Source organism: Leucoraja erinacea, chromosome 27 (assembly GCF_028641065.1).
Source record: "Leucoraja erinacea ecotype New England chromosome 27, Leri_hhj_1, whole genome shotgun sequence".
NCBI lineage: Eukaryota > Metazoa > Chordata > Chondrichthyes > Rajiformes > Rajidae > Leucoraja > Leucoraja erinaceus.
The window spans coordinates 13,652,483-13,680,459 of NC_073403.1; the positions used below are offsets into that span (position 1 = coordinate 13,652,483).

The 27,977-nt window shown below is 41.6% G+C and overlaps 1 protein-coding gene across 2 annotated transcripts; it reads left to right on the top strand.

The window, feature by feature from the left end:
- On the top strand, positions 1–27,935 carry ccdc47 (coiled-coil domain containing 47). Of its 2 annotated transcripts, XM_055657092.1 has the most exons (14): positions 1–71; positions 8,054–8,150; positions 8,769–9,028; positions 13,595–13,699; positions 14,875–15,049; positions 15,427–15,548; positions 16,889–16,954; positions 19,372–19,473; positions 21,080–21,190; positions 21,871–21,956; positions 24,194–24,252; positions 25,066–25,175; positions 25,835–26,002; positions 27,014–27,935. In XM_055657092.1, the coding sequence occupies exons 3-14, from the start codon at positions 8,780–8,782 to the stop codon at positions 27,092–27,094; spliced, it is 1,434 nt and encodes a 477-aa protein (XP_055513067.1). In that variant the 5' UTR covers positions 1–71; positions 8,054–8,150; positions 8,769–8,779; the 3' UTR covers positions 27,095–27,935. The 2 variants fall into 2 exon arrangements, with proteins under 2 accessions (XP_055513067.1, XP_055513068.1); XM_055657093.1 differs by lacking the exon at positions 8,054–8,150 and having other exon boundaries at positions 5–71.
- The last annotated feature ends 42 nt before the right edge of the window (positions 27,936–27,977 follow it).

Consider the following 27,977-nt stretch of genomic DNA (forward strand, 5'->3'; position numbering starts at 1 on the left):
ATGTGACAAAACCGCGCGTATAGTGTTGGGAGGCGGGGCCTGGAGACGGAGCTTCGCGGATCGCGCGTCAGGTAAGCGGCCGCCTCAGCGCACGGTGCGGCCCAGCCCAGCCTAGAGTAGAGTAGTTCAGGCCCCGCTCACCCTCCCTCCTTCCCGGTCACACGGCCCTCACTCGCCCTCCTGCCCGCCCGGCCGCCCGGCCCAGAGCGGGCCCCGCTCACACACTCCTGCCCGCCCTGTCACAGAGCCCTGCACGTCTCACTCCAGCCCGGCGGAGCCAGTCACCCCCCTTGTGGAGCGGGCCAAGGGGCGATCCCTCCCATGAGGGGAGCTCTCTCCCCGCGGTCTAACTGTGCCGCCACCCCACTCTCTCTCCGCCTCCCCCCGGTCGAGGCAGCGGGTTTCCTTCCCGCTCCCGCGCTCTCCTTCCCCATAGTTCCTTCATTCTGGTCTTCGGCCCCCTCACAAGTGCACTGTAGACGTGACTTTCATTGAAATCTTGCCGTTCATGTCCTATTCAACACACAACAGGCCAGTTGCTTTTCCCAGTTTGGGCAAACGTGGTGTAATATTACCCTCTCATGCAGCGTGTTTTGCGAATCTCTCAATTTTGCACGAACCCACTCAAACTTGCATGTAAGGCAGAGCGTCATGGTTTCTATCATGCTTAGCGTTCAGCTTTCCAATTTTGACCTCTTAATTTCCTTGTATAGAATTGAATGAATTAGTGACTTCCATCACTGCTGAACATGGCGAGCGATTTTTGATTGCTTAATGTGTTTCCGGTTCACCATGCGAAAAAAATGATCATACAGTTGAAGGGACCACATTCTTTCAATGTTTTACATTTTTTTTAAATCGGCACTCGTCCACCCTTAGGCAAGTGGTATCTACCTAAGATACGGCCTTGCAATACCACCTTGAGGTGTGAGCAGTTTTTGGTGCCACGGGTACTGGGCATGGGGACTACAGATTTATCAAGATGTTGGTTGTAATTCAAAGGTGAATTCACACAAAAGGAAGATTGTAGTCCGTGCATAATAGTTTGAACTGAAGGGGCAGATTGAAACGCTTTCAATTTGATGAATTTTGGTGAATTTTTACTGAGTAAAAATTAGAGCTAGAGCTTTGACAGGGAAGTTCAGAAACAAACATACAAAATGTGATACAATCAGGAAACCTCTGTTACCAATAACGTGATGTAATATCAATTGTACATCAGAATTCTGAATAACATATTGTGAGAAAACATATGTAGATGATGTCTACTTGAATGCTAGTAATATATTTGGTAAAGTTGTCCATGATCGGCCTATCCAGAAGATTAGGATGCATGGGATTTACAGCGACTTGGTCATGTGGATTCAGAACTGGCTTACTCGTAGAAGATGGCATTGTGGTGGAAGGGCATTATTCTGTCTGGAGATCTGTGGCCAGTGGAGTTTTGCCGGAATCTGTGCTGGGATTTCTGTTTGTAATTATATATAAATGATGTGAACATAAATTTAGATTGGTTGGTTAGTATGTTTGCAGACAGCATCAAGATTGCAGGAGTCGAGGACAAATTCAAAGTATTCAAAGGTTTTTATTAGTCACATTCACATACACCGAGGTGTAATGAAGTGAAATGCTTTTTGCAGCACACAAAAGAATACAGACATAACACCAATGAGAGTCTTAAACACAAAGAACATCCCCCCACAATGGCTCCCACCATGAGGGAAGGCACAAAGTCCAGTCCCCAACCCCAGTTCACCCATAGTCAGGCCTATTGAGGCCTCCACAGTTGCCTCTACGGAGGCCCGATGTTCCTGGCCGTTCTCGCCGGGTGGTGGTGCTCCGGCGTCGGGAGAGTCCTCACAGCGGCATGGGAACCCTGGAATGGCCGCCTCCGTACTGGAACCCTGGAATGGCCGCCTCCGTACTGGAGGCCGCGGCTTCCGAAGCCGGATGGAGCTCCACACGTCGCGAGATCCCAGGCTCCTGGTGTAAAGTTCAGCGCAGCTGGCCGCTCCACAGTCCCGCAGCTCCGTGATGTTGTTCCCGGCGGTCTCAGCTCACCGGAGCTCCAGCGCGGCGACCCAGGCAAGGCATCGCACGCTCCGCGATAGCGCTCCAGCGCTGTGCCGCCGCCGAAGCCGAGGTTCTGGCGGTCCGCGAGAGGAAACGCCGCTTCATGCCCGCTGGTAGGCCGCGAGGACGGGTCGAAGACAGTTAGGAAGACTGACAGTATAGCGCGAGTTAAAGATCAGCTACCGAAATAGGCTAGGAAATTATATGGATTGTAATCTGTATAAGTGTGAGACATTGCAAAGGTTGAATATAAGGCAAGAACCGTAACAGCATTGAGGTACAGAGGGATCATAGGTCTGGGTTCACAGCTCCCTGAATGTGGCAACACAAGTACAAGTACGAGTGGGAAAGAAGGCGCTTAGTACGTTTGCCTTCATTGGTCAGAGCATTGAGTATAATTCAGGAAGTCACTATGCAGCTCTATGAGTGGTTAAACTGCATCAGGAGTATTGCATATAGTTGTCGCCCCATTACAGAAAGGAAATGGACACTTTGGGGAGGGTGCAGAGGAGCTTTCTCAGAATGCTGCCTGGAATTGGGGGGCATTGGCTACAAGAAGAGGCTGGACAAACTTGGATTGTTTTCTTTGGAGTAGTGGAGATTAAGGGGAGCCCTGATAAACGTATATAAAGTTATGGCAAGATCTGATAGAGAAGACAGACAGAACCGTTCTTCCGGGGTGAAAATGTCAAAGAGATAGCTTCAAGGTGACGGGCAAACTCGTGCAGAGCAGGGGTTTTTACACCCGGGTGTTTGGTGCCTGGAACATACTGCCAGAGGTGGTGGTTGAGCAGATACTATAGGGACATTGAAGAGGCTTTACTGCAGGGATACTCTGCAATTTATTCTGATTACAACTGATTGTGCTCAGCTCTGTTTTTGTCTTGCTACAGTAACCATTTATTCTCTTACATCTTGCATCTATCCACTTCTGCCTTAAAAATATTCATAGGCTCTAGTTCCATTTTCCTTGAAGACAGTTCGAAGGATATAGGACCCATTTGAAGAAATTTAACTTTCACTATCTTAAATGGGTAATTCCAACATTTAAAATAGCAATATCCACCTAGATTATCACAGGAGATAAAAATGCCCTCTTTACATCGATCCTGTCGCAATCCCTCAGGAGCTTGTTGCCTCTTACTCTTTCAAAATCTAGGGTCTACCAGGCTTTTCAGTCTAAGCTTTCTGATACCATTACAGCTTGGACTATTTTCACTGAACTGTTTCCAATGCATTTCTATCCTTACATTATTGGGGGCACGCAGTATAAGGACTCCAGAAGTGGTCTCACCACTGCTATATGTAATTGAAGCATAACATCGTCACTTTGTATTTGTGATTAGCTTTCCTAATTACCCACTGTACCTGCAACATCTACCTTTAACAGACCAAGAAATAAGGCGCACAGTTCTATTTGCATCTCAGCTCTGCATCTCCAATTGCTCAGATAATCTTAATTTTCCTGGTAAATGGGCAGCTTCACATTTTCCTGTTCACCAGTTCTTTTGCTCACCCACCTTTGAAGTCCACCTTTATCTACAAACTTAACAAGCATACCACTGATACCTTCATTCAAGTTTGGTATATCAATTGTAAAAGATTGAAGCCCCAAACTGATCTCTCTGGCACACAGTGTTGCATCTCGACAACCAGAAAAAGATGGTCTACCCTTTCCTGTTAGCTATTCAACTCCACCAGCCACAGCATGAGATTTATTTTTTTGCAAAAGATGATTTTGATGTAACACTTTATCTAATGTCTCTGTAAACCTAGGTTTAGTGCTTGTTCCTCTTCATCCACAGTGCATATTCTTTTTTCAAAGGACTCCAATAGGTTGATCAAATTTGATTTCCCTTTCAAAAAACACATTGGCTTGGCTTACCTTGAGTTGTTATAACATTTTCCCAGTGATTTACAGTGCCCTCCATAATGTTTGGGACAAAGACCCATCATTTATTTATTTGCCTCTGCGCTCCACAATTTGGGGTTTGTAATAGAAATAAAATCACGTGGCACGTTGTCAGATTTTAATAAAGGCCATTTTTATACATTTTGCTTTCACCATGTACAAATTACAGCAGTGTTTATACGTAGTCCCCCCATTTCAGGGCGCCATAATGTTCTGGACACAGCAATGTCATGTAAATGAAAGTAGTCATATTTAGTATTTTGTTGCATATCCTTTGCATGCAATGACTGCTTGAAGTCTGCGATTCATGGACATCACCAGTTGCTGGGTGTCTTCTCTGGTGATGCTCTGCCAGGCCTGTATTGCAGCCATCTTTAGCATGCATTTTTGGGGGGCGAGCTAGCCCCCTTCAGTTTTCTCTTCAGCATATAAAAGGCATGCTCATTTGGGTTCAGATCAGGTGATTGACTTGGCCACTCAAGAATTGATCATTTTTTAGCTTTGAAAAACTCCTTTGTTGCTTTAGCAGAATGTTTGGGATCATTGTCTTGCTGTAGAATGAACTGCCAGCCAATGAATTTTGAAGCATTTGTTTGAACTTGAGCAGATAGGATGTGTCTATACACTTCAGAATTCATTATGCTACTACCATCAGCAGTTGTATCATCAATGAAGATAAGTGAGCCAGTACCTTCAGCAGCCAGACATGCCCAGGCCATAACACCCCCAGCACCGTGTTTCACAGATGAGGTGGTATGTTTTGGATCTTGGGCAGTTCCTTCTCTCCTCCACACTTTGCTCTTGCCATCACTCTGATATAAGTTAATCGTCATCTTATCTGTCCACAAGACCTTTTTCCAGAACTGTGGCTGCTCTTTTAAGTACTTCTTCGCAAACTGTAACCCGGCCATCCTATTTTGCGGCTAACCAGTGGTTTGCATCTTGCAGTGTAACCTCTGTATTTCTGTTCATTGACGGTCAGTGGTCATTGACAAATCCACACCCGACTCCTGAAGAGTGTTTCTGATCTGTCGGACAGGTGTTTAGGGGTTTTTCTTTATTATAGAAATAATTCTTCTCTCATCAGCTGTGGAGGTCTTCCTTGGCCTGCCAGTCCCTTTGCGATTAGTAAGCTCACCAATGCTCTCTTTCTTCTTAATGATGTTCCAAACAGTTGATTTTGGTAAGCCTAAGGTTTGGCTGATGTCTCTAACACTTTTATTCTTGTTTCTCAGTCTCATAATGGCTTATTTGACTTTTGTTGGCACAACTTTGGTCCTCATGTTGATAAACAGCAATAAAAGTTTCCAAAGGCGATAGAAAGACTGGAGGAAAGACTAGGTGCTGAGAGTTCTCTTATACCTTCATTAAGCAGGCATTTAAACACACCTGATCAATTACAAACGCCTGTGAAGCCATGTGTCTCAAAAATTATGGTGCCCTGAAATGATTGGACTATGTATAAACACAGCTTTACAATTTCTACATTGTGAAACCAAAATGTGTGAAAAACCGCTTTAATAAAATCTGACAATGTGCACTTATAACCACGTGATTTTTTTTTCTATTACAAATCTCAAATTGTGGAGTACAGAGGTTAATAAGTAAATGATGGGTCTTTGTCCCAAACATTATGGAGAGCACCGTATGTTTAGCTATCTGATCTGTAATTTCCTGCAGATCTATGCATTTAAATGCAACAGAACCGTTTCTGAATCTGATAAATTTTGGAAGATTAAAGGCGAGGTCAGGTGCCACATTGCCTGGTGTCCTCAAATATTTGATGGATCTATTATTTTGGGAAGAGGTGCTGTTTGCCAATTTTATCCACTAATATAGGTATGATTCATAAACCTTACCTTGTGGTACTAATTTATAAACAATGGTGAATAAAAGATTTTGCAGTGCAAAATCATTTGTGTCATGTTTTCTCAGCATGAGAAACCATGTCCAATCCAGTTTCCCAGCTCTTTTAATCCCACATTGTCTTTTCCCACTCTCCATATCTTTTATCAGTCCTGCAAATCCACTTGCCTCTCCTCCCTCTCCATCTAATTAATACTTGTCTTATCTTGAAATCTCATAATCCTGATGAGAGAATTTGCAGTGTTGGCATTCTTTGGATTATTCTATTCAGGGTGACTTTGGGTACTCAGCTGTGGAGCATTTTCAAGACTGGTCAAAATATTTTGGGATAGATATCAAAGGATTTGGATTTACAGGTGTGGGGGGTGGGGGGGGGGTGGAGGAGAGGAGAGTGAGAGAAAATAAATAAGAGACCAGCTGTGATTTAAATAAATTATTTGTGAGTATGATGTTTGTTTCCACATTCAGGCCAGCTGATTTGTAATTCAGCATGTAGCAAAGTTTATTTTAGTGCCCTGTTGAATGCTGTGAGGAGAATCCAAATTAAGTCCGTGACTTTTTAAAGTGCTTGGATGATACTCTTATTGAACCCAAATTTATCCAAACATAACCTGCTGCATCACCTAACAGTACTTGTCTGTTCTACAGGATTCTGTCATGTGTTAAGTTCGATAACTGACATCTAAATTTTGTGTTATGCATTTAAGTGGTGCATTTTTAACGAAGTTATGAAAACTCCTTTAGCTGATATTATAGTGAAAGAAAATGAGACGTGCTAGTATTGGAGCTGAGTCAAGAGCTTTTGTTTTCCCGTGTTCTGTTACGTAGGAAGAAAGAGATGCTGATGGGCCCTGATATAAGGGAACAAGTAGTTTAGTCGGTCTTCCACAACAAAACTTGAGGTCTTGTGGACTAATCTGTCTTCCAATTGTAGACTGGTGTTAACTGAGAAGCCAAGATAAAGCTGAAATTGCCAAGGAAGTGTGGATGTTCTCATTGACCCTCTTTCGTGTCTTATCAATCTATTTGTATCGCTCATCCTTGTTATTGAATCATTGCTTGTAGCATTTTGTTACACATGCACATTCAAAATGGCATGCTGATTATATTGTACATTAGGTTAAATATTGTGTCCCACGGAGTTTTCGAATATGCCCTGTACTTTCATCGTCTTTGTTTTCTGGCAATTGGAGTGGTGGTGGGGGTGGAATAGAATAGAATAGAGTATGTTTATTGTCATTGCACAAAACTGAGCAATGAAATTCCATTTGCTTCTCCTCCGTTAAAAGAAATACAACACGACACCAATGCACATATGTACAGCTAATAGTAGAATATAAATACATTTTTAAAAGAGATTAAAAGAATTTAGCGGTATTCCTCGAAGTTACTTCTTGCTTCCCAGGGTGGGGGAGACATTCAGTTACTCATGCTCCTTGTAATGTCCCATGGATATTGAAGATCTGGTTCTGAGGTGGCTGATGAGGCCAGTGTGGAACCCAGAAAGGGCCACAATCTGTCTTCTGCCATTTATGTTGTGCTCCTGTGTACTACTGATGTATGGACATATGGTTCTCAATGCCAATCAGATACTACTTCTCCACTTTAAGCAGTCATAGTCCAGGGATTCCAGAAGTCAGTACGACATTGCTCTTGTTTAAGGGGGTGTTGATTTTGATGTCTTGATTATCAAATAAACTTTTCATCAGATGATCAAAGTCTGCTGACTTACTGAAAGTGAAGTAGAATTTCATCAGTGTATGCCTTCGCCAAGAAGGCAAGCTATGCGGGGACAGTCATGCTTTACAGGGTCTTTCCAGCGGCCTTTAGGTTGGAAGGCAGTAGAGGCAGAGTTTTTGAATGTTTTAAGGCAGAGGTAAAAAGATATTTGTTGAGCAAAGAGGTAACCAGGAATATGGAGTAGTTGTTGGATCCTATCAGCCATGATCTAATTAACTAAAGGAACAGGTTTGAGGGCTTCAAATGGCTTACTCTTACTCATAATTCTCTGCTTGTAAGTTAACCAGCAAGAATAAAAAACAAAAACAAACTAAGGACATCAACAAGAATACACAGTTGAACAGCACAGAAACCAGCCTTTCAGCCCACCTCTTCCGTGTCACCTCTTTTGCGCATCTACATAATCCTGTTTAATTGTTTTAAACATGTGATTGTATCTCATTCCATCACCTTTTCTGGCAGTGTGTTCCAGATACCAACCACTATCTCAAATCACCTTTAAAGCTGCTTCCTCTGCCCTTGAACTGGTGCCCTCTTGTTTTTGATACCTCTAGTGTGGGTAAGTGATCCTGACTATCTCTCCTATTAATGTCTCTTATAATTTTAGACATTTCAATCGGGTCATTCTTCAACCACCTTCATTCGAAGAAAATCTAGCCCAGCCTTTCAGTTCTTCTCAAACCTATATCCACTAGTCCAGTCAATATACTGTCTCCAGCAGTGGAGAATCTCTCTGCACTTTCTCCAGTGCATGTATAAAATATACAAAGGAAGTGAATGGCACCGTTAATTGTTGGTAAAGTAATTGGTAATAAGTAAATGACAGAGATATTAAGGGATAGCACCTGAACATTAGAGACAGCCTGTTAATGAGGGATGTCACGATGCCTTTCACTTATGGAACAGTGGAAACTTAGAATTTGCTTTCCTAAAGTGATGTTTGGACAAGAACATTTTGAAAATGTGGTTGGTGTGATTTTGTTAAGCAGGGGTGTTAAGGGTTACTGAACTAAGTAAGGCCTGTAAATGGATTTACATTATAGATCTGTCAAAGTCTAATTGAATGATAAAATAGATTTAATGGTCTGAGTAACTTCCTTTTCCCGACGAAGATGAAGCAGATCAGAGGAGTCAGTGCTTTTATACACATTCTGTCTGTTCTAACCATCTATTTCAGGCTGAAGCACCATGCGGCTCTACCTTCTGTTTCTCCTCCTCGTGCAGGGCTGTGGCCTTGTTGTTGGCAAGTTCGATGACTTTGATGACACGGATGACATTGTAGAGTACGACGACAATGACTTTGCAGAGTTCGAAGACGCAAACGAAGATGCCGCCGAGGAGGTCCTGCAGAAAGTCACTACTGTACAAGATGACGAGGAAGAGGCAACTGTGGAGCTGGAGGATCAGGAGGATTTTGAGGACCCAGACACAGTAGGAGTAAGTGTGCTACCACACAGCAACCAATTAATAGCTGTGTCTCCAGCAGTGGAGACTTCTGTTATTGGAGGAGGGTTGGGAGCAGTACTGTAGAATGCAGCCCAGCATCTGGATTTTATGCCTATAAAGACACCCACTATAGTTTTATCCACATAACAAGCTCCTTGATCTAATCCCAACTGTCCCTATAATCTTAATGTTCTAGCAGTTATCTGTTTCCTTTTTGTGAACACTTTCAGTGATGGCTTGTGACAGAGAATTATACATGCTCACTAAAATTCCATCTAACCTTTTACTTTTGATTATTTTAAACAAATATCCTATTGCTGATACTTAAACGATCTGTCACGTTTCACCTTGTAATTGTGAACCTCTTCAGCATCCAAACCCTATTTTAAATGAATCCATCCTCCACCTAAAATAGTCCAAGTAACATGACCATTTCCTTACTGCTGCTCAGCTCAATACAAAAGAGGGTCTGAGTGGACCTTCTATTTCAGGTTCCAATGCTAGGGTGTTACTTCACTATCACACAAATTCCATTCCTTCCAGTCTCTCTGAGGTATTTAATTGTCTGGCCAGGTTATAGCCTTTTTTCGTTAATTGCCTGATCTCTATTTTAATATTTAAACTCCGATTGGTTTTGATTGGTGTTATTCTCTGCATTTTCGTATTGAGTTTTCACTTGGACAATTTTTCCACCGATTGCTGACCAATATCATTTTAATACAATGTTGTCCTGTTTGAACTCTTGCAAGGCTCGAAATTAACAGTTGCCAGGTTGCCAATGGCCACCTAAAGTCCCGCTGGGCAGCCTAAAAGCCATGTCATTTTCCCCTGCTTGGCACCACAGATACTGGTTTATACCGAAGATAGACACAAAAAACTGGTGTAACTCAGCGGGTCAGGCAGCATCTCTGGAGAAAAGGAATAAGTGACGTTTCGGGTCGGCAGCGGCAATGGCTAATGCGGGGTGACGGAGGGTCGGAGCGAATGATGGGCCCCGCAGTGCGGCGGCAGCGGCTCCACCCATCCATCCTGTAGTGATCACCCCATTCATCTTTTACTGATCCCACCATTCATCCTGTACTGATCATCCCCATCCATCCTGCACTGATCTCCCCCATCTATCCTGCACTGATCCCCCCCCCCCCCCCCCCCCATCTATCCTGCACTGATCCCCCCCCCCCCATCCTGCACTGATCCCCTCTATCCTGCACTGATCCCCCCCCCCCCATCCATCCTGTACTGATCCTCCATCCATCCTGTACTGAACCCCCCATTCATCCTGTGCTGACCCCCCCCCCCCCCCATCCATCCCGTACTGACCCCCCCCCCCCCCCCCCCCCCCATCCATATATTATGGAGTAACAGTACTGTAGTTATTTAATGAGCAACATTCGCAACTATGGATTTATCCAGGTTTTACTTCTACAGTCGGTCATATACATCACGAATTTGGTCAGGAGATAATTCAGTTGAAATTTTAACATTAATTCTGAAGTGGGAATGATGGAAACAGCATTTATCAATAATTTTTTTTAAATCTGGTGCGTACAAACTGGGTATCTTCATTGCTGTTCACAACACATACATCTAATCTGAATGTCCGGTAATGTGGCGTCTTGACACCTTTAAACATATTGCCAAAAGAACATTTGCTGCATTTATGTCCTTTGGCCACCTATTATCAGTTAGTGTAATGTTTAACCTGTCAGATGGGTATAGTCGTTTTAACAGCTATTATCTTAAAATGCGTTTAGAAATTTCCTTGCAACCTGCATATTTTGTTGTGGATAAATTATGTGGGAAGCAAGAGTGTTTCTGTACCAATAGCAATAACGACCCATGCTGTGGCCTTGTCATGATAATTTTCGGTCCTTCACAGAAAACATGCTTGCATCAATCTGTAGTGCGCATGGTTAAGCATATATGTCACAATGGTCCAGGATTTATTGACACAGGTTGATCATACGCTGAATAATCCAACATTTTTGTTTGGAAGTGGAAAGAAATAATATAAATTGCATTCATTGCAACATGTAAAAAGAGTTGAGATACTGTACTATAATTTTGCTGCATGCCATTGTGGTATATATCATGTCTTGATTGGTGAATATGTTTAGTTTGTGACTATTTGAAGCAGAAATAAAATGTGAATGCTTCATTGAGCATAATTCCGACTGGTAACTACGCACTTCGTCCGTGCACATTATCGCACGGGTCATGCAAGCCGTCTTAAATGACCACCTAAACTGTCATTTGTCAACCTAAAAAGCTGCCGATGTTGCCAAGCTGGCAACAGGGGGGAAAAAAGTTAAGTGAGAGCCCTGTCTTGACCTTTCTACCTCATTATTGCACGAATCCATACACCTGTGTGTGTTTTCTCTTTCAAGCTAATCATAAATTATTCATTCATTCCAATAGTTTAGTTTAGAGTTACTGCGCAGAAACTGGCCCTTCGACCCACCGAGTCCGCACCGACCAACGATCCCCACGCTACGCACACACTAGGGACAATTTTACATTAACACCAAGCCAATTAACGTACAAACCTGTACGTCATTGGTGTATGGGAGGAAACAGAAGATCTTGGAGATAAACCACACAGGTCGCGGGGAGGTTGTTCAAATTCCGTACAGACAAGCACCCGTAGTCAGGACCAAACCCAGGTCTCTTACGCTGGAAGGCAGTAGCTCTACCACTATGCCACCGTGCTGCCCCAACACCCCAGCCCCAGCATTTCATGCAGAAATCTTTTATCAAATCTGAGGAAAGGAATTTGAGTCCCCTTCAAACATGTTCCTCCATTCAGTTGGATCATAACTGATCTGAACATGATTTTTTTAATTCCACCTTTGCTTCAATGGGGAAAAAACTGCTTATTTCAGTTGTTAAATGATCAGGAGCGACAGCCCTTTGAAGATGAAATCACGAAAGTTGCTGCAAGTGTCTGAAGCACCTCTGATCGGTAGTGTAACTTATTGGTCAGTATTGTGTTCAGAAAGCTGTGCTTAGTATCTACCCTGTCAGATGGCTGCTGCTTCTTGCGTATGGCGTGCACAGCCTATAGTTGTAGGTCAACTTGTTTTATTTGATCTATTTGTTTGTGCACGTCGGGTTGATTGCATTAGTCGAAACAGGGTGGACCACGCAAAGGTTTCAATCGCCCAACCCTGTCAGATGGCTGAAATGAGGGCACAGGATGAAACGGTGTAGAGGAAACCTTGACTTGCTAACTTTGCATCTGAAGCAAAGGCAGCCTTATTTTGTCCCTTGTGAACCGTTGGGAGTGGTGGGGGGCGGGGGGGGAATAAATAATTTGCTAATGGCGCATGCAATCAGCTTGTGATCTAACGTCACCGCAACTTCGGGAAATGGCCTGCAGTGGCTTTGGATTGATTGATGCGGAACTAGATCAAGAAAAATGCCATGTTTAATTTCTGATCTTGTCAGAAGCAGTGACAGAAATAGTTGTCCTATTGGTACCTACATTTTGAAATAGGGAAATTGATAATTCCCATTACACTTCACTATCCCCTGAATATAGTGCATGTCTAATCTCTAAAAAGGTGAAATCTGAGAGGTGGTCTGCCTGAGATGTATAAAACGCTGAAAGGGTTTATTAATAGGATGGATTGCAGAGATGTTTATACTTGAGAAAAAATGCAAAACCTGAGTACAAAACGTACTGTAAATGTAAACCAAAAAATCAACAAAGGAACTCAGGTACTTTTGCTACAGAGAATGATGAGAATATAAATTCCGTGTCAATTGGTTGAACAAATGGCACAGATGCATTTAAGAATAAACTAGATTGCTATGATGGCAAAGGTTAGGAGAATATATTGATAGAATTACATACAGTCAGTTTGAAGGTGCCTTAGTGGCGGATGAACTTTGCAGATACCAAGTAAATCAATGGTCATTTTCATTATACCTTCTTTGCAAACTTATAGGCTTTTATTAAATAGCATGTGGAAGCTTTGTGTAGAGTTCAAAACAGTTGTGATTAAACAGCCTCGTTGTTTCACACGAGTTATAAGATCTATGAGGAGACATTGTGTTATGCCAAATCTTGAATCACAGTCTAAGAAGTCTTTGCTTTTACATAGCACCTTTCACGACAGACGTCCAGAAGTGTTGCAGTCAGTTGTCTTTTTGATGTGCGGAAATTGCGGTATCCAATTTGTGTGAAACAAGTTGCTTGCTGAGGGATAAATATTGATTCTAGATCACCTGCCTGTGTGCTTTGAATTTGTGCCATCCAATCTTTTGCATCTTCTTGAGAGAACAGGAGGGGTCTTGATTCTCCAAAGGTCAGTGTCCCTCAGTACTGTACTGACTGTCAGTTTGGATTATGTGTTGAATTGTCTATGGGACTTTAAATCAATGCCTACCTCTGGAGAGAACTACCAATAAACTAAGGTGCAGCTAGATCACCCATGATCTGTTATTAAAATTGAGGCTAATAAAATGTCACTTTAAACCAGTTTCACTATTTGCTGGGTTTGATTTGTTGTAATTTGTGTGATACATATTTTTGCCCTTGTGTTTACACGACAGGAAGGAGATGCAGAAGGAGAGCCGTTCGATGATGAAGAATTTGAAGGTTATGAGGAAGCAGACAGACCTTCCAGCAGAAGCAAAGATCCAATTAAAATCGTTAATGTAAGCACGCAGTATTAATTACACTACATTTTATCATCTACTGCTTACAGCATTTGGGCATTACTCCAGGGTAGCTCAAGAGGCAAAAATGCATTTCAGTCCGGAATCGAATTTCAGGAGCTGAGGTGCTCAGGCTGGATTCCCAAGATGTCAGCTCATGTGTACTAGGACAGCATGCATGATGGCGGAAGAATAGCCAAGAATTCTCCTACTGTCCCCACCATGCACCTTTCCCTTTTTCTTCACTGAGCGGAGTATAAGGTGCTGAGAGCCTGTGGCAGAACTTGTAGTCCAGTGCTGGTGGTAGCAGCAGGATATATGCAGCTAGGCTTTAGACTTTAGAGATACAGCCTGTAAAAGGGCCCTTTGGCCCACGATGTCCGTGCCAGTCAGCGATCACCCTGTACACTAGCACTATCCTACACACTAGGGACAATTTACAGAAGCCAAATAACCTACAAACTTGTATGTCTTAGGAGTGTGGGAGGAAACAGGAGCACCCAGAGAAAACCCACGCGTTCACAGAGAACATATAAATTGTGTACAGACATAATCCGTAGTCAGGATTGAACCCAGGTCTCTGCCGTCGTAAGGCAGCAACTCTACCGCTGCGCCGATGTGCTGTCCACACTGAGCTCGCAGAGGAATTTAGTGCTATGGGGCATCTTGTTCTGCATGAATCAGTTGGGCTAAAGGGCTTATTTCAAAGCTGTATGATTCTAAACAGCATTGTCCAAGGACAGCAGGCCAAGACCCACACTCCTAATGTGCAAACCGCAGAAATGACAATACTGAGCCCGAGAGCTAGGCTTCCATGATGAGGAGAGATGTGAATACAGGGTGGAATCCCTTGGAATACGGTATTGGAGAAAGCCGTCTTTAAAAATTAACGGTTAGGTTGTTCAGAAAGTAGCAATCTGTTCATGCAAGCTTAGTTTAGAATAAACCTAAAGACTGGAGAAGGAACCCTGTCTCAAGTTCTTAGAGCCAAGGAAAGTTTGGAATTTCATGGATTCTTTCAATGCATGCTTGTGTAGTGCACAGAGAATGTAGTTACTTGAAGTGATGATGCAAATCAAGTTAGGGGCATGCTGCCATAAGGATACTGTAATTACAATGCTGGATTCTTTTAATTTTGTTGAATTAAATCATGTTTATAACTGCTTGATTTCCAGGTTCCTCATCATCTACAGAACAGCTGGGAGAGCTACTACCTGGAGATTCTGATGGTGACAGGCCTTTTGGCTTACATCATGAACTACATCATAGGCAAAAACAAAAACAATAGACTGGCTGCTGCTTGGTTCAACTCTCACAAGGAACTGCTGGAGGGTAACTTTTCTCTAGTTGGTGAGTCCCCGATTCATTGATTATTTTGGAATGTGGTTTATTCAAAGACGGTGTCTGGGGTCTGTAACCGAGAGTGTTCTCTACCTGCATCTATGGTAGTTACATAGGTGTTATTCTTAGTCTATTACAGCAATTGTGTATGAAACTGGAAGCCATATTGACCCTCTGAAGAAATATCTCGACCCACATGTTCTCCAGAGATGCTGCCTGACCTGCTGAGTTACTCCAGCACTTTGTGTCCCTTTAACTACTAAACTATCTTTACTTTTCAGTGTTGGGAATTGCGCTGGAATTTATTTTGAGTTGCAGTGTATAATAGTTTATTTTCTGTTTTGCACCGTAAGATGCAGCAGCTGATGTAAGTTCTTTATTTGCAGGGGATGATGGGGTTAATAAGGAACCCACCAGCACAGGGAAGCTGAACCAGGAAAATGAGCACATCTACAATCTGTGGTGCTCGGGGAGGGTATGTTGTGAGGGAATGCTAATTCAGCTGAAGGTGAGGACACTTCTTAAATTTAGCCTCAATAGGGGAGAGTTAGAAAATCTGTGAATAAACCATTGCATATGTTATGGGTTCTGCCCAGCTTTAAATTTGTGTCATGTACAAACGGGTAAGTGGTGAAGAAAGCTGGCGGAGGGAGAGTTGTGCCCTTTACAATGTGTCACCAAATACCCCCTGGCACACTTGGCAAAGGTTAAATGGAGTAATTGCCTTGTATTCTTCCATTAAAATGTATAAGACAAGTACAGCATGAGAGAAACTAATTATGCACCACATTATCGCACTCCTTTGACCCCATACTCCTTTATTTCAAATAAATCATAGTTGTGACTTTCTGGTAGTTGGATTAGATATTCATGCATTGGAGTTCAATAAGAAGTTGGAGTCTGGCAATGGCAGTAATGCCTACACTGCCCTGTTGAGTTGGGACAACCAAAAAAATGTATTTGTGTTTGCCTACTTTTAATTTACTGGGCCTCTTGGATAAATCTCAAGTAGCTGCGTACCAGTATATGGCCTTAAAGTACAGGAAATCATGTGGGAAGCATGTTAAAAAAATAATGGGACGAATGCTATTTCAGTGCAAGTGTTTGAAAAAGACATGAGGCAGTTCCTTGGTATTCTGTTAAACCTGTAGCATGTTTTGAAGTTAGAACAGAACTGAGCCAGCTTAATATCTTATTCCTAAGAATGCTGCCACTCTAAAGGCAGTAATTTCTCACTGCTGACCTAAGATGATATCCCTGACATGGGAGGAAGGTTTTCATTTTATCCCTTGGGGCTGAATTCAGACAGCTGTTAAAAGAAGTCAGCTTTAGTGAAAGGATGGAATGCTAATCGGTCCACTGCTTGTCAGCATGTAGCTCTGCCAGACTACAATCAGAGTAGGATTGAGAGATTGTGAACTGCCAATTCTGTATGAAATATCAGTTTGTAATGGAGCAAAGAACTGCAAATGCTGCAGTTTGTAATAAGAACAGGGTACATTGGAGCCAGTATTTTGTCAACATTTGAAAAAAGAAACCCTTAGGTTTCAGGTAAAATCATGAGTGCTCCATTTCAATCAACTAATGTCTGAAGGCTAATTGATAAAGTGAAAATGTGTGCTGCAAAAAGTTGAATAAATTGGGAATCAGATTACACAGGCCACTTCCTAAGGATTCCAGTTGTAAGGATGTTTGTGATGTTTGCCTTGAAAGCAATTGCATCTCATTGTTAAAGTAGTACTAATCCCCATTTTCAAATTGTGCAAGGAACAAATGTGGGGAAGATGTGTTTTTTTCCTAATGAAAATACCTTTATGTAATCTTTTGCCGTTTGGATTTTGTTTTTAGTTCTTGAAACGGCAGGATCTCCTGAATGTACTTGCAAGAATGATGAGACCTGCCAGTGACCAAGTGGTAAGCATAATATTAATCTTTAATAACATATTTATGGTTTCTCTATGATATAGATCAAAGCAAAGTTTTCTAGGGTCTCAAAACAGATAAGTTACTGTTGTCAGTTGCTTAGGGAAAAATTGTTAGAAAGGAATTCCATTACAGTAGCTTTTGAATCAATGCCAACTCTTCATTCACAAAATCTTTCTCCAGATCTCCCAGAGAACAATGATTTCCAAGGCCCATTAGGCTGCATCATCCACTGATAATACTCCGCTATTTCAACCTATTCCCCAACTATTCCAAAATCAAAATCTTGAGGGTATTTAAGTTTCACACTGATCTTTAAATTTAAGAGGATACATTGAAAAGCCTTTGGGGCGGGTGGGAGATGTGCTTAGGATCCTTATTTTTTATTAAGAGGCACGCAGTACCATTGTAGGACAGTTATGTTAAATTATAAATCATTAGCTGAACAACACAGTGTTAGATTCTGGGTAATATAGCATTCACTAGAAAATATGCCACGGTCTTAGAGAAGCAAAAGAGTTAAGAGTTATACCGAGGAGAAAGGAGCAGATAATTTGGCAGACTGGAGTTATTTTCATTAGAGTAAGTAAAACTGGACATCTGAAGAATTCAAAATCTTCCAATAATTTCAATGCAGTAAATATGGAGAGTTTTACCTGAAGGCTGATTGCTTAAACTGTTTGGTGAATGCACCCGTAGTGGTGTGGAATATGTTATTCCATGGTGTTACACAGGCCTCAAATACCTCAATTCTATCATTCCTCCTCCTTTCCTTAACTGACACCCTTCTGACTCGATTTCTTCTCTAGCTTACTCTGCCCATCTGCCAATCAATTCTCCTTCTCCTGTAACTACTTATCACTTGTAAAGCTTTGCCCCGTGCCCACCTCTTCCATCTTACTCCCGTTAACTGTCGGAAGCAGGGTCCCGATTAAAATGTCATCTGTCCATTCCCTCCACAGTTGCTCCCAAACCAACAGGATTTCTCCAACACTTAGCATTTTCTCATGATTCACGCATTTGCAGTCTCTTGTGTCTACATAGAAACATTCCCTTTGGCCCACAATATCTGTGCCAACCACCATGCCTGTCTATATTAATCCCACTTTCCTGCATTAATTCCATTTCACTCTATGCCCTGCTCATTGAAGTATCTATCAAGGTACCTCATAAAAGTTGTTACAGTTTCTATTTCCGCTGGTTCATTCCAGAGTTGTGATCTGCAAGATACCGTCTGAAAGTATTCGATGATAACCTTAAAACAAATTGTATAAATATGACCCACATCAGCATTGAATTATTTGTTTCCATGATCCAATTGAATGTCGGTGCTGGCTCGAGGGGCCGAATGGCCTACTCCTGCACCTATTGTCTATTGTTTGGTTACATGGTTTCTTTATTTTGCACCACTGTAATGTTGCTTCTTTCTATCCCTATCATAATCACGAAAGATTAATTGTATGACACATGTCTGGTGGGAAAGAAGAGATTACATTACATGACCAGTAATGAGTCAGGGTTAAACTAATAATCTAGGGGCCCAAATTCAAATCTTACCACTGCCGCTGTGAAATTTAAATTCAATAAATAACCTGGAATTTGGCAAAACAACAACTCGTCTTACCAACGGCAAACATAATATCTACTAGATTCTTTTAAAACCCCACCTGGTTCACCCCACCTGGTTCACCAATATTACTCAGAAGAGGAAACCTACTGCCTTCACCTGGTCTGGCATCATTGTGACTGTACTTATTTTGACTCTTCAGTGACTTCCACTTTAATACCATTCAATTACACCGTTTATTTTCATCAGAATTACTGCAGATGTTAAAAATGACAGCTCACTACCTCCTTAAAAGCTGTTAGAATGAGCAGTATATTACTCACTTTATCATCATTCATGATGTAATAATCGGGCCTGTCGCTTAAATTTATTCCAACATACTATAATTTCCAGATTATCTCAGGCCTTCTGCAAATGCACACCGTTATGCAAGTTAGATACCATTTTTGGAAGAACAGAAATCCATTAGTTGACTTTCCAGATATAAAGACTCTTTTTGGAATGTCTATACAGATTATTTTAGATTTCTGTGGAACATTCAGTATTTTGCGTTTTGTTAATCTCATTATATTATCTATTTTTGTCCTTGTCCAAGTTTCTGCCTTTTAAAACTCTCGAGCAAGTGCTCCATCCCGAATTATTATTCAGCATCAAAGAAATATCTTCCATTACATCCAGGCAGTCATTTGTGAAAAGTGTTTCTTCCTGAACTGTCTGATGTGATACATTAATTTTCCAACCCCACATTCTGAACTTCTCCCATCTTTTTCGCCTCAGTTTATTGTGCTCATTTTAGTCTTTCAAAAGTAGAAATTAGAGTTTGTTGTGATTCCTTCTGTAGCAAATCAAAGTAACCATGAATGAAGAAGATATGGACACCTATGTATTTGCCATTGGGTCACGGAAGGCCATGGTCCGAATGCAGAAGGAAATGCAGGATTTGGTATGTATTTGTACAAAGAATAATGAGCAGTGTCTGTGGCTGCTGCCACTAATGAGCAATTTGTTTACTATGGTCCATTCCCAGGCGATCAGATTCTTACTATTGCAACAACAATTGGTGTTCTATGCACAACGTAGTACACTATTACTGACATTCGATTGATAGCTTTTAATCTTCTGATAAATAGATTTATTATCAATACAATAAGTTCTGCAGATGTGGCTCAAAGACTGATAAATTGTGTTAAGTGAATCATTGATGGTCTGAATTTGAGCAATGAATCTGATCCAGTCACCAAAGGGAAACATAAGTAGGCAAATTAATAGTTGTCTTTAATTGCAGGAGGTTTTTTAATACAGGAGCTAAGAGGATACCTTTAAACAATTATGCAGGGCCTTTGTGGCACAAACCTGGAATATTGGGTACATCAAAAAATTGTAGATGCTGGAAATCTGAAATAAAAACGGAAAACAATGGAAATACTCAGCAGATCAGGCTGCATCTGTGAGAAGAGAAATGGTTAACTTTCATGTCGAAGTACCTTGGTTGGAATATTGCACGCTGTTTTGGTCTTCATATCTCAGATGACATACTAAGCATAGGGAACCAAACTGCACTCACAGGGCTTTTGTATGAGGGGAGATTGGATCGATCAGACTTATATTCACTGCAGTTTAAACGAATGTGAGAAGATCTGATTGAAATGTACAACATTCTGGTGCAGCTCAACTGGCTGGATGCAAGGAGGATGTTTCATCTTGCTACAATCTCCAGGGCCGGCTTCAGAAAGCGGGATAAGTCATTGAAGACTGAGGAGAAATTACAGCACTCACAAAGTGGTGAATCTATCTACTTTTCTAGAGAGATTAGAGTCATTGAATATGTTTAAGAAAGGGTAGATGCATTTCTATGTACAAAATATATCAAGGGAAATAGGGAGAGTGCAAGCATGGTATTAAGATATTTTTTCTTTTCTTTTCTGACGTTTTATAAATACTATAAAATGTATATTATTGAATGGTAAAGCAGATGTGGGAGCCTTGATCAGCACTTCTTAACATTGTAGCATAACAGGAATTGAGTAGATTCCTGTATACCTGAATGTTTTCCTTTGAATTAGAGAATGGAAATCCTTGAGCTAGCTGCCCTTCAATAGTCTCTGCCACTAAATGCAGATCTTTAGCAGGTTAATACATGCAAAGATACATGTTTGACAGGTGGAACCTGTTGCAGAGTTTTCTGTCACACTATAACCATTGCTGGAAATAAAAATATGGACTGTCTGGCCTTTGATACTAATACTTAAATAAGGGCAGGTGGTGTGAGCATATTCCTGATTATGTGCAATCTCCAGTGTTTTTAGTGGATTGAAAGACATTTGGACAGATATATAGATAGGAAATGTTTACAGAGCTGTGGGCCAAAAGCAGGCATATGGGACGAGACCATGCTTGGTTAGCACAGACAAGGTGGAACAAAGGGTCTGTTCCCATGCTGGATACCTCAGTAACTCTAATAACTTACTGCTGACCTTCCAATCTTTTAACTGGAGCACTATTTCTTGCACATATGGTCACAGTTAGAATACCATCTGCTTTTTTTTCAGAGCGAGTTCTGCAGTGATAAGCCCAAGTCAGGGATTAAGTTTGGGCTTCCTGATTCGCTCTCTATCCTGTCTGAAATGGGTGAGGTCACAGAAGGTATTTTGGACAATAGGGTGAGTATACTGAAATGGGCAATGAGTTGAACTTGTGTAAAAACTAACAACATTTCTTATCAAACTCAGTCTTAGTTTGAGATTTGCTCCCAGAGCTCAGCTATGCATGTACACATCTATGTTCAAGTGTGTGTGAAATTATTGAATTTTCCATTGATGCTCTGCACAATGACCTGAGATAAGGATAAAACCTTTGTGACCACCTTTAGCCAGAAATGTCAATTAGATATTCCATCTCTCCTTTCTCCTGGGATCTCTACCGTCAGTGAAGCTAATCTTTAAAAATTGAAAAGGCTTTGCAAAGTGAGATAGGAAAAGTTCAGAGCCAGCATCCTCTTGTTAGAGTGAAAGGCAAGGCTGGTAAGATTGGGGGATCTTGGCTGATGAAGGATATTGAGGGCCTGGTCAAAAAAAAGGGGGCAAATGTTAATTATAGGCAGTTGGGGTCCATCAAGTGCCTTAAGGAAAATAGCTGATGTCGGAGTACATTTAAGATGGAAACTAGGGCAAAAATGAGCCATGGTATATACTTTAAAGAAAACTCAAAACATTCTCTAAGTATGTTAAAAGAAAAAAATTAACTACGGAGATAGTAGGTCCCTTAAAGATTCAATGTGGTAACCTTTTTTGATGCCCCATGCTGTGTAATTCTATGACACGCCTTTTCTTTCTAAACCTAGATGGTGCACTTCCTTTCAAATCACGCCGATAAGATAGAGTCTGTTCATTTCTCGGACCAGTTTTCTGGGGTGAAAATTATGCAAGAGTAAGTGTCAATAAGATCTGCATGACAAATTGTGTTTTAACGTTTTGTAATGATGAATTATTGCCATTGGGAATCCTGCTTCAGTAAAGATTGTTTTTTTAAGAATTTTCATTGAAACACTTTTCTGGGTTAGAATTTGTAGTTTATTTTTGGCCTGGAGTGGAAAAAGATTGTGGATATTATAGCAAAAAGTAAACTGATTGAACTCAGTGGGGCAGGCAGCATCTACAGAGAGGAATGATGGTTGACTTTTTGGGTTGGCACCCTTCATTCAGATTAAAGGAGTCTAAACTTTAGAGGAGTTTTTGAAGAGGGGATATATACAAAGTATGAAGGGGCGAGGGTGAGAGCTGGCAAGCGATAGCTTGATCCAGGTGCAAGGGGAATGAATGACAACTGTTTTCAGATGGGGAGGGAACGGCGAAGATAGTGACAGAGGCTGGGATGTGATAGGTAGAGACAACTGGCTTCATGTGGTGGAAACTGATAAAGGACAAGTAGAACCAAATAAGAGAGGGATGACAGGCTGATGGGAGCAGTGGGTGAGAGTATAGGGTACCCAATGGGAGGATCTGCCGATCAATCTCTCCTCACTTGATCCGTCTGTCATGTGCTACCATTTGCCCCACTCCTCTCTTAATATTGGCAATCTTGCCTGTCTCCCCTCTACTCTTCAGTCCCGATGAAGACTCCCAACCAGAAGTGCCATTTGTCCATTTTCCTGCACTCATGCACACTTGAGTTCTTCTACCAATGTATTTTTCGCTCCTGATTCCAGCATCTGCAGTTTCTTGTGTCTACATTTTTTATATTGGGGCCATGGAAGTGAGATTCATTTGGAGCCCAGGATTAATAGTTTTTCCAGCCTGTGGGTCTGGAAATATCTGGCAAACTGTCAGAACACACATTTGCAAAGCTGCCCACCATGATCTCTGCATCTCTTTATGAGCATTTTTGGCCTATGAATATTTTGCCTCTTGCCTCTTCCTCGTAGAATTATTGGTGTCAGTAACTTCTTGGTTTAACAATGTATTAGTCCCTACATGATGTCGATGATGGCATCCCAGCATAATTTGTTGCTATGGGTACGGGTCATCCTCTTCATGCGTATGACGTGTACAGCCTAAAGTTGTAGATACCAAAACACTACATCTAAATGTTTGTGCACATCGGGTTGATTGCATTCGTCGAAACAGGGTGGACCAAGAGACGGTTGCAATTTCCCACCCCGAGGCCACAGTGCACAGTTCATGCTCATCACATAGTTACAGAGGTCTCTGATACATCCTCTATCTCTGAAATAGACTGATTAGTGGTACAAACATGGTGGAAAAAATACCTAGGTTCCGAATGACTCTAGGTGAGTGTGTGTGTGTCAGACAAGTGCAGCATTGGGCTTGGCTGTAATAGATATAGATAGATATAGATAGATAGATATGCCATTTATTGTCACTATACATGTACAGTGAAACTGAAAGCTGCTCGTACTCAGTGCGTACATACAATTTAGCACAAAAAACAAGAAACAGAAAAAACAAAAAACAGAAGGGAGATGGGGGTTGGAATAGGTGCACAATTTCTGCGGCGCTACATACATATATACATATATACAGATGGAAGTCCGTGTTGGGCGGTGTAGTCAGTGCATGTGTGAATTTGAATTTATAGTAGTTATAATTCTCGGAAAGCAACTATTCCTGAGTCTATTTGTCCTGGATTTGATGCACCTATAGCGCCTTCCAGAGGGCAGCAGGTCGAACAGTCCAAACGCAGAATGGGAGCTGTCTTTGATGATCTTCTTTGCCCTGCTAAGGCAGCGGGAGGTGTAGATGTCCATCAGGGAGGGGAGAGGGCAGCCAATGATCTTTATCTGGAGATATGAAGTACATGAGTATGCTGTTTGTCTGAAATCTGCAAGGAAACATACACTCCTTTGCGAACAATAAGATGGAATAAACTTCCTCTGACTAACCTCTAACAAAAGTGGAATATTAAACCCATGCTGGAGCACTTCCAGTGGTGGCCTCTGAAAATGTTCCTTGAACCAGCTGGTTTCTTCCAGGTTTTGGGATGGAAGGCGTAATGAGGAGGTGGTGGATTTCAAGTGGGCCAAGTTAAAACATTTGTTTTAATAGTCATTTTTTAATTCTTTGTCAGTGCATAATAATTGCAATGCTTAATTTGTTGACTGCCTGAAGTCAAAATTGGTTGAATTTCTCTTTTCTTTTTTTATTCAGAGAGGGTCAACCCCTCAAGCTGCCTGACACTAAAAAGACACTACTGTTTACATTTAATGGTAAGTGGGGTAATTTTTATTGCCATTGATTCACATAGCTGGGAGCGAGCCTCCATGCTCCCCTGGATCGGGAGATGTTATGCATGCTCGGTGAGTAGTGTGCTTCCATGCCACTGTCAACACAGATATGTTGCCTGTGACTGACTTGGATCAGCTGAATTTTAGGGTGTTACAGACTCTGAAGATGGCCATCCTGTAAATACAGACAGTAGTATAAAGAACTGAGATGTCAGGCCCTTGAGAAGCAGCCAGTGTCATTTCATTGAGAGCTGGTACAGAGACAGCACAGGAGCTGGCCCAAGATTTGCATGTAAAACCCTTAAACAGCCCAGATGTGATCCCCACAGTTGCTATAGCCTTTAACTGGTCAAATGTCCCATCGACCTCTGGACCTCTCTGCACAGCCTTCCTGTGAAGCAGAGTAGTCCATGAGGGACTTTCCTTTGTGTAGCTGACCCAGCAGTCCTGTTGCTGCACTCCCTTGATGGGTGTTAAGAGTTCACACAAAGGCATTTTTAACTGTTTCTAGATTTAAAATAACATTTTCAAATGGACTGATTGGATTTAAAAATACTACGTTTAGTTTAAATGGTGATTTAACAAAAGCTTTAATATTCAGAAAAATAAAGAAAGCATCTTCACTTTATGAACTGCTGGCAAAAATTACACTTCAGCCAGTGATTTAGAAGAATGTGGAAAAAATCCGTTGGCCCTGTCCTGAGATTAAATTTGACCAGTTTTCTCGTCTTATTTTTGTATATGTAACATAATTTATTGTGATTGAGCTTGGATTGTGTATCTGTTTCCCCGCAGTGCCTGGAATCGGCAACACTTATCCAAAGGACATGGAGTCCTTGCTACCATTAATGAATATGGTTATTTACAGCATTGACAAAGCAAAGAAGTATCGTCTCAACAGAGAGGTAAGAGTACAGTGCATCATCTTTGCTTATGTCTGAGTTATCTACAGATCAAAAACACTCAATGGCCATCTGTTGTACCTATTTTAATGCAATGGGACCAACTAGTAAGATAAATGAACTCAAAAACTTAATTAACACTTAGAAGACATTTGGACAGGTGCATGGATAGGAAACTTTTACAGGGATATGGGCAAAACGTAGGCAAGTGGGACTACTGTAGGTGGGGCATCTTGGTCAGCACAGGCAAGTTGAGGCCTAAGGCAAAGAGTGGTCATGCTACATCACTGGCCGACTGGATTACGCTAAATCCAAATGTGTTTTATGTATATTAAGGACAAAAAAGAATAACCAGGAAAAGAGTGGGGACCTTTAGGGATAATGCACAATCTGTGTGTGCAGCTGGAAAGTGTAGTTGAGATTCAAAATTAATACTTTTCATCGGTATTCACAAAAGAAACAATTGGCAGTTACAGTGAAAAGGAAAGTGAAATACAAATGTATAAATATAGAAGAGGTATTCGATGTCTTGGTGGTGTTAAAAGTAGATAAACCCACGGGACCAGGTGAGAATTATCCCAGGCTCCCATCAGTGTAATATATGTGACGAAGAAGGTGGACGTGTCTGAATCATGCATTCTTCTCCACTACTCCCAAAACAGGGTAAGCTGAAAGCTGATAAAAATCGTGCTCGTGTGGAGGAGAACTTTCTGAAGATGACGCATACACAGCGTCAGGAAGCTGCTCAGATTCGCAGGGAGGAAAAAAAACGGGCTGAAAAAGAAAGAATTATGAATGAGGAGGACCCAGAAAAACAACGCAGGCTTGAGGTACGGAATAATCCTGCGTTGGCAATTATGTGATCAGGAACTAACCAGTGGTATCATTTAAACCAACCAAGGAATGTCAGCAGCAAGGAGAGTTACTTGGTAGGACGTAAAGGACATCTTATGTTGACCTTGCCCATCGATTCTGTGGAGGTAGCATTACACAGTTCCTCGTGTCAGTGCTTACAAAGTAGAAGCAGGAGCAGCACATTCAGATCCTCAAGCCTGCGCAGCCATTCAATAGGATAATATCTGACTCATTGCAATCCTTCCTCTGCAATTCCGCCAATTCCCTGTGAGAATCTTATCTCCCTCTGCCTTAATAAAAACATTCAAAGAAACTGCTACCCCTGCCGTTTGAGGAAGCTGTAAAGATGCAACCTTTGATAGAATACAGCTGAACTATGCGTTAAATGGACAACTATTTTTGAACAATAAAAGCAAATTCCAAAATCTCCCATGAGAGGATATTCTCCACGTTCATTGTATTGAAATCCTTCAACAGAGTCCCCTCTATATCCCTTAACTTCCCTCCTTCCCTGCTACCACTACATTCTTGTTTGGTCCCCCACTTCACTGGTTTCCTATATCATGGTGTTGTGGTCATTAGTTTACCCACCCTGCAGCCTTCGTTAATCGCTATTGTCATTTCAGAACTGTTTGCACATATGCACAGTTGGTTTGCACATATTGTGATCCCACAAATGATAATGTAATGATGCTCAGATAAGTTAAGGTTGAGAGAATAACTTTGGTGGGAAGTGGAAGAGGAACTGAGGGAAGTCTCACCAAATTGTGGTAACAGATTGAGGAGGAGAAACAGGGCTTCAATTCATCTGAAAGACTACTTCAGTGATGTACTACTCCCCCAGTACGTGTCCGTCTAGGTATTGAGCTGAAATCTCCATTGTAGAAGGAAACCCCAACTCTCCGTGACATATGCCCAATTTGTTGCAGGGTTTCATTTCTCCCTTGTGCCCCTTGCATGGTTTAATTGTTTCCTATTCCTCACAGGAGGCCGCTCTCCGTCGAGAGCAGAAGAAACAAGAGAAGCGGCAGATGAAGATGAAACAGATCAAAGTGAAAGCAATGTAGAACCACCAAATAACCAGGGGCTGGGAAAGGTGGGCTGCTTTCTGGAGACAGCAGACCACATCAAATTGAAATGTTTGATTTTATTGAAAAAAAAAACTCAGGGCACTCAAAAGTTGGTTCTGCAGTTTTTACAACCTGTTCCGTATGCTGTTCTTGGACAATCTTGAGTAGTTTACTCTTCTTTTCTCTTCATCTACTCTTGTCCTCAATTCTGCATGAAAGTCTTTATATGTTCTATATGGTGCTGAGGTCAGGCATGGAGTTTAAGCTGATGGTTTGGGCATTTGTGCCACATAGCAAACAATGGGATTCAAGTGCTGTTGTGGATCCCAGTTTAACCCTCTAGTTTACAGCAGACCAAAATTGCAGATGATAGATTTATCACACTGGTACACCCTGCATATTCAGAGTTTTTATTTAATGAAGAACCTCAAACAAGTTTCATTGAATTTGAATGGTCATTAAAGACTCTTGGCAACACTGAACTGCACGGATTAGTGTGAAAGCTATGTGGTGGCTGTGATCTGTTCCATGCAATATGATTGAGCAATATGAATCCTGTGGAGAATGAGGCTCCAACCCAGTGACTGAAAGCAATTCTCAGTTGCTGGACTGGTTACTGGGCTCAGTGGTTTGGGCTGTAGTTCTAAATCTCCTATGTTGCTGCACTAGAGTGGCAATGTCTGCTGGGTTTCTGCACCTGAGCATTTTCATTGTTCTTCTTTGCCTTCTTTACTACTTCATGGCTTCTTCTCACGAATTGCACTCTTGGACATCAGACAAGGACAAGATTATTGTATCTTTGCATTAGCTTAACACATTAAACAGGTGATCAAAACTCCACATTAGTGAGTGGCCAATTTAATTATGAAGAGTAGACATT

Bases quoted from the DNA above. Each gene is read 5' to 3' on its own strand.
- ccdc47 (XM_055657092.1), top strand. From the start codon at position 8,780: ATGCGGCTCTACCTTCTGTTTCTCCTCCTCGTGCAGGGCTGTGGCCTT. The intron at 15,050-15,426 runs GTGAGTCCCCGA...CTTTATTTGCAG, and splicing joins GGGTAACTTTTCTCTAGTTG to GGGATGATGGGGTTAATAAG. The intron at 16,955-19,371 runs GTAAGCATAATA...TTCCTTCTGTAG, and splicing joins GACCTGCCAGTGACCAAGTG to CAAATCAAAGTAACCATGAA.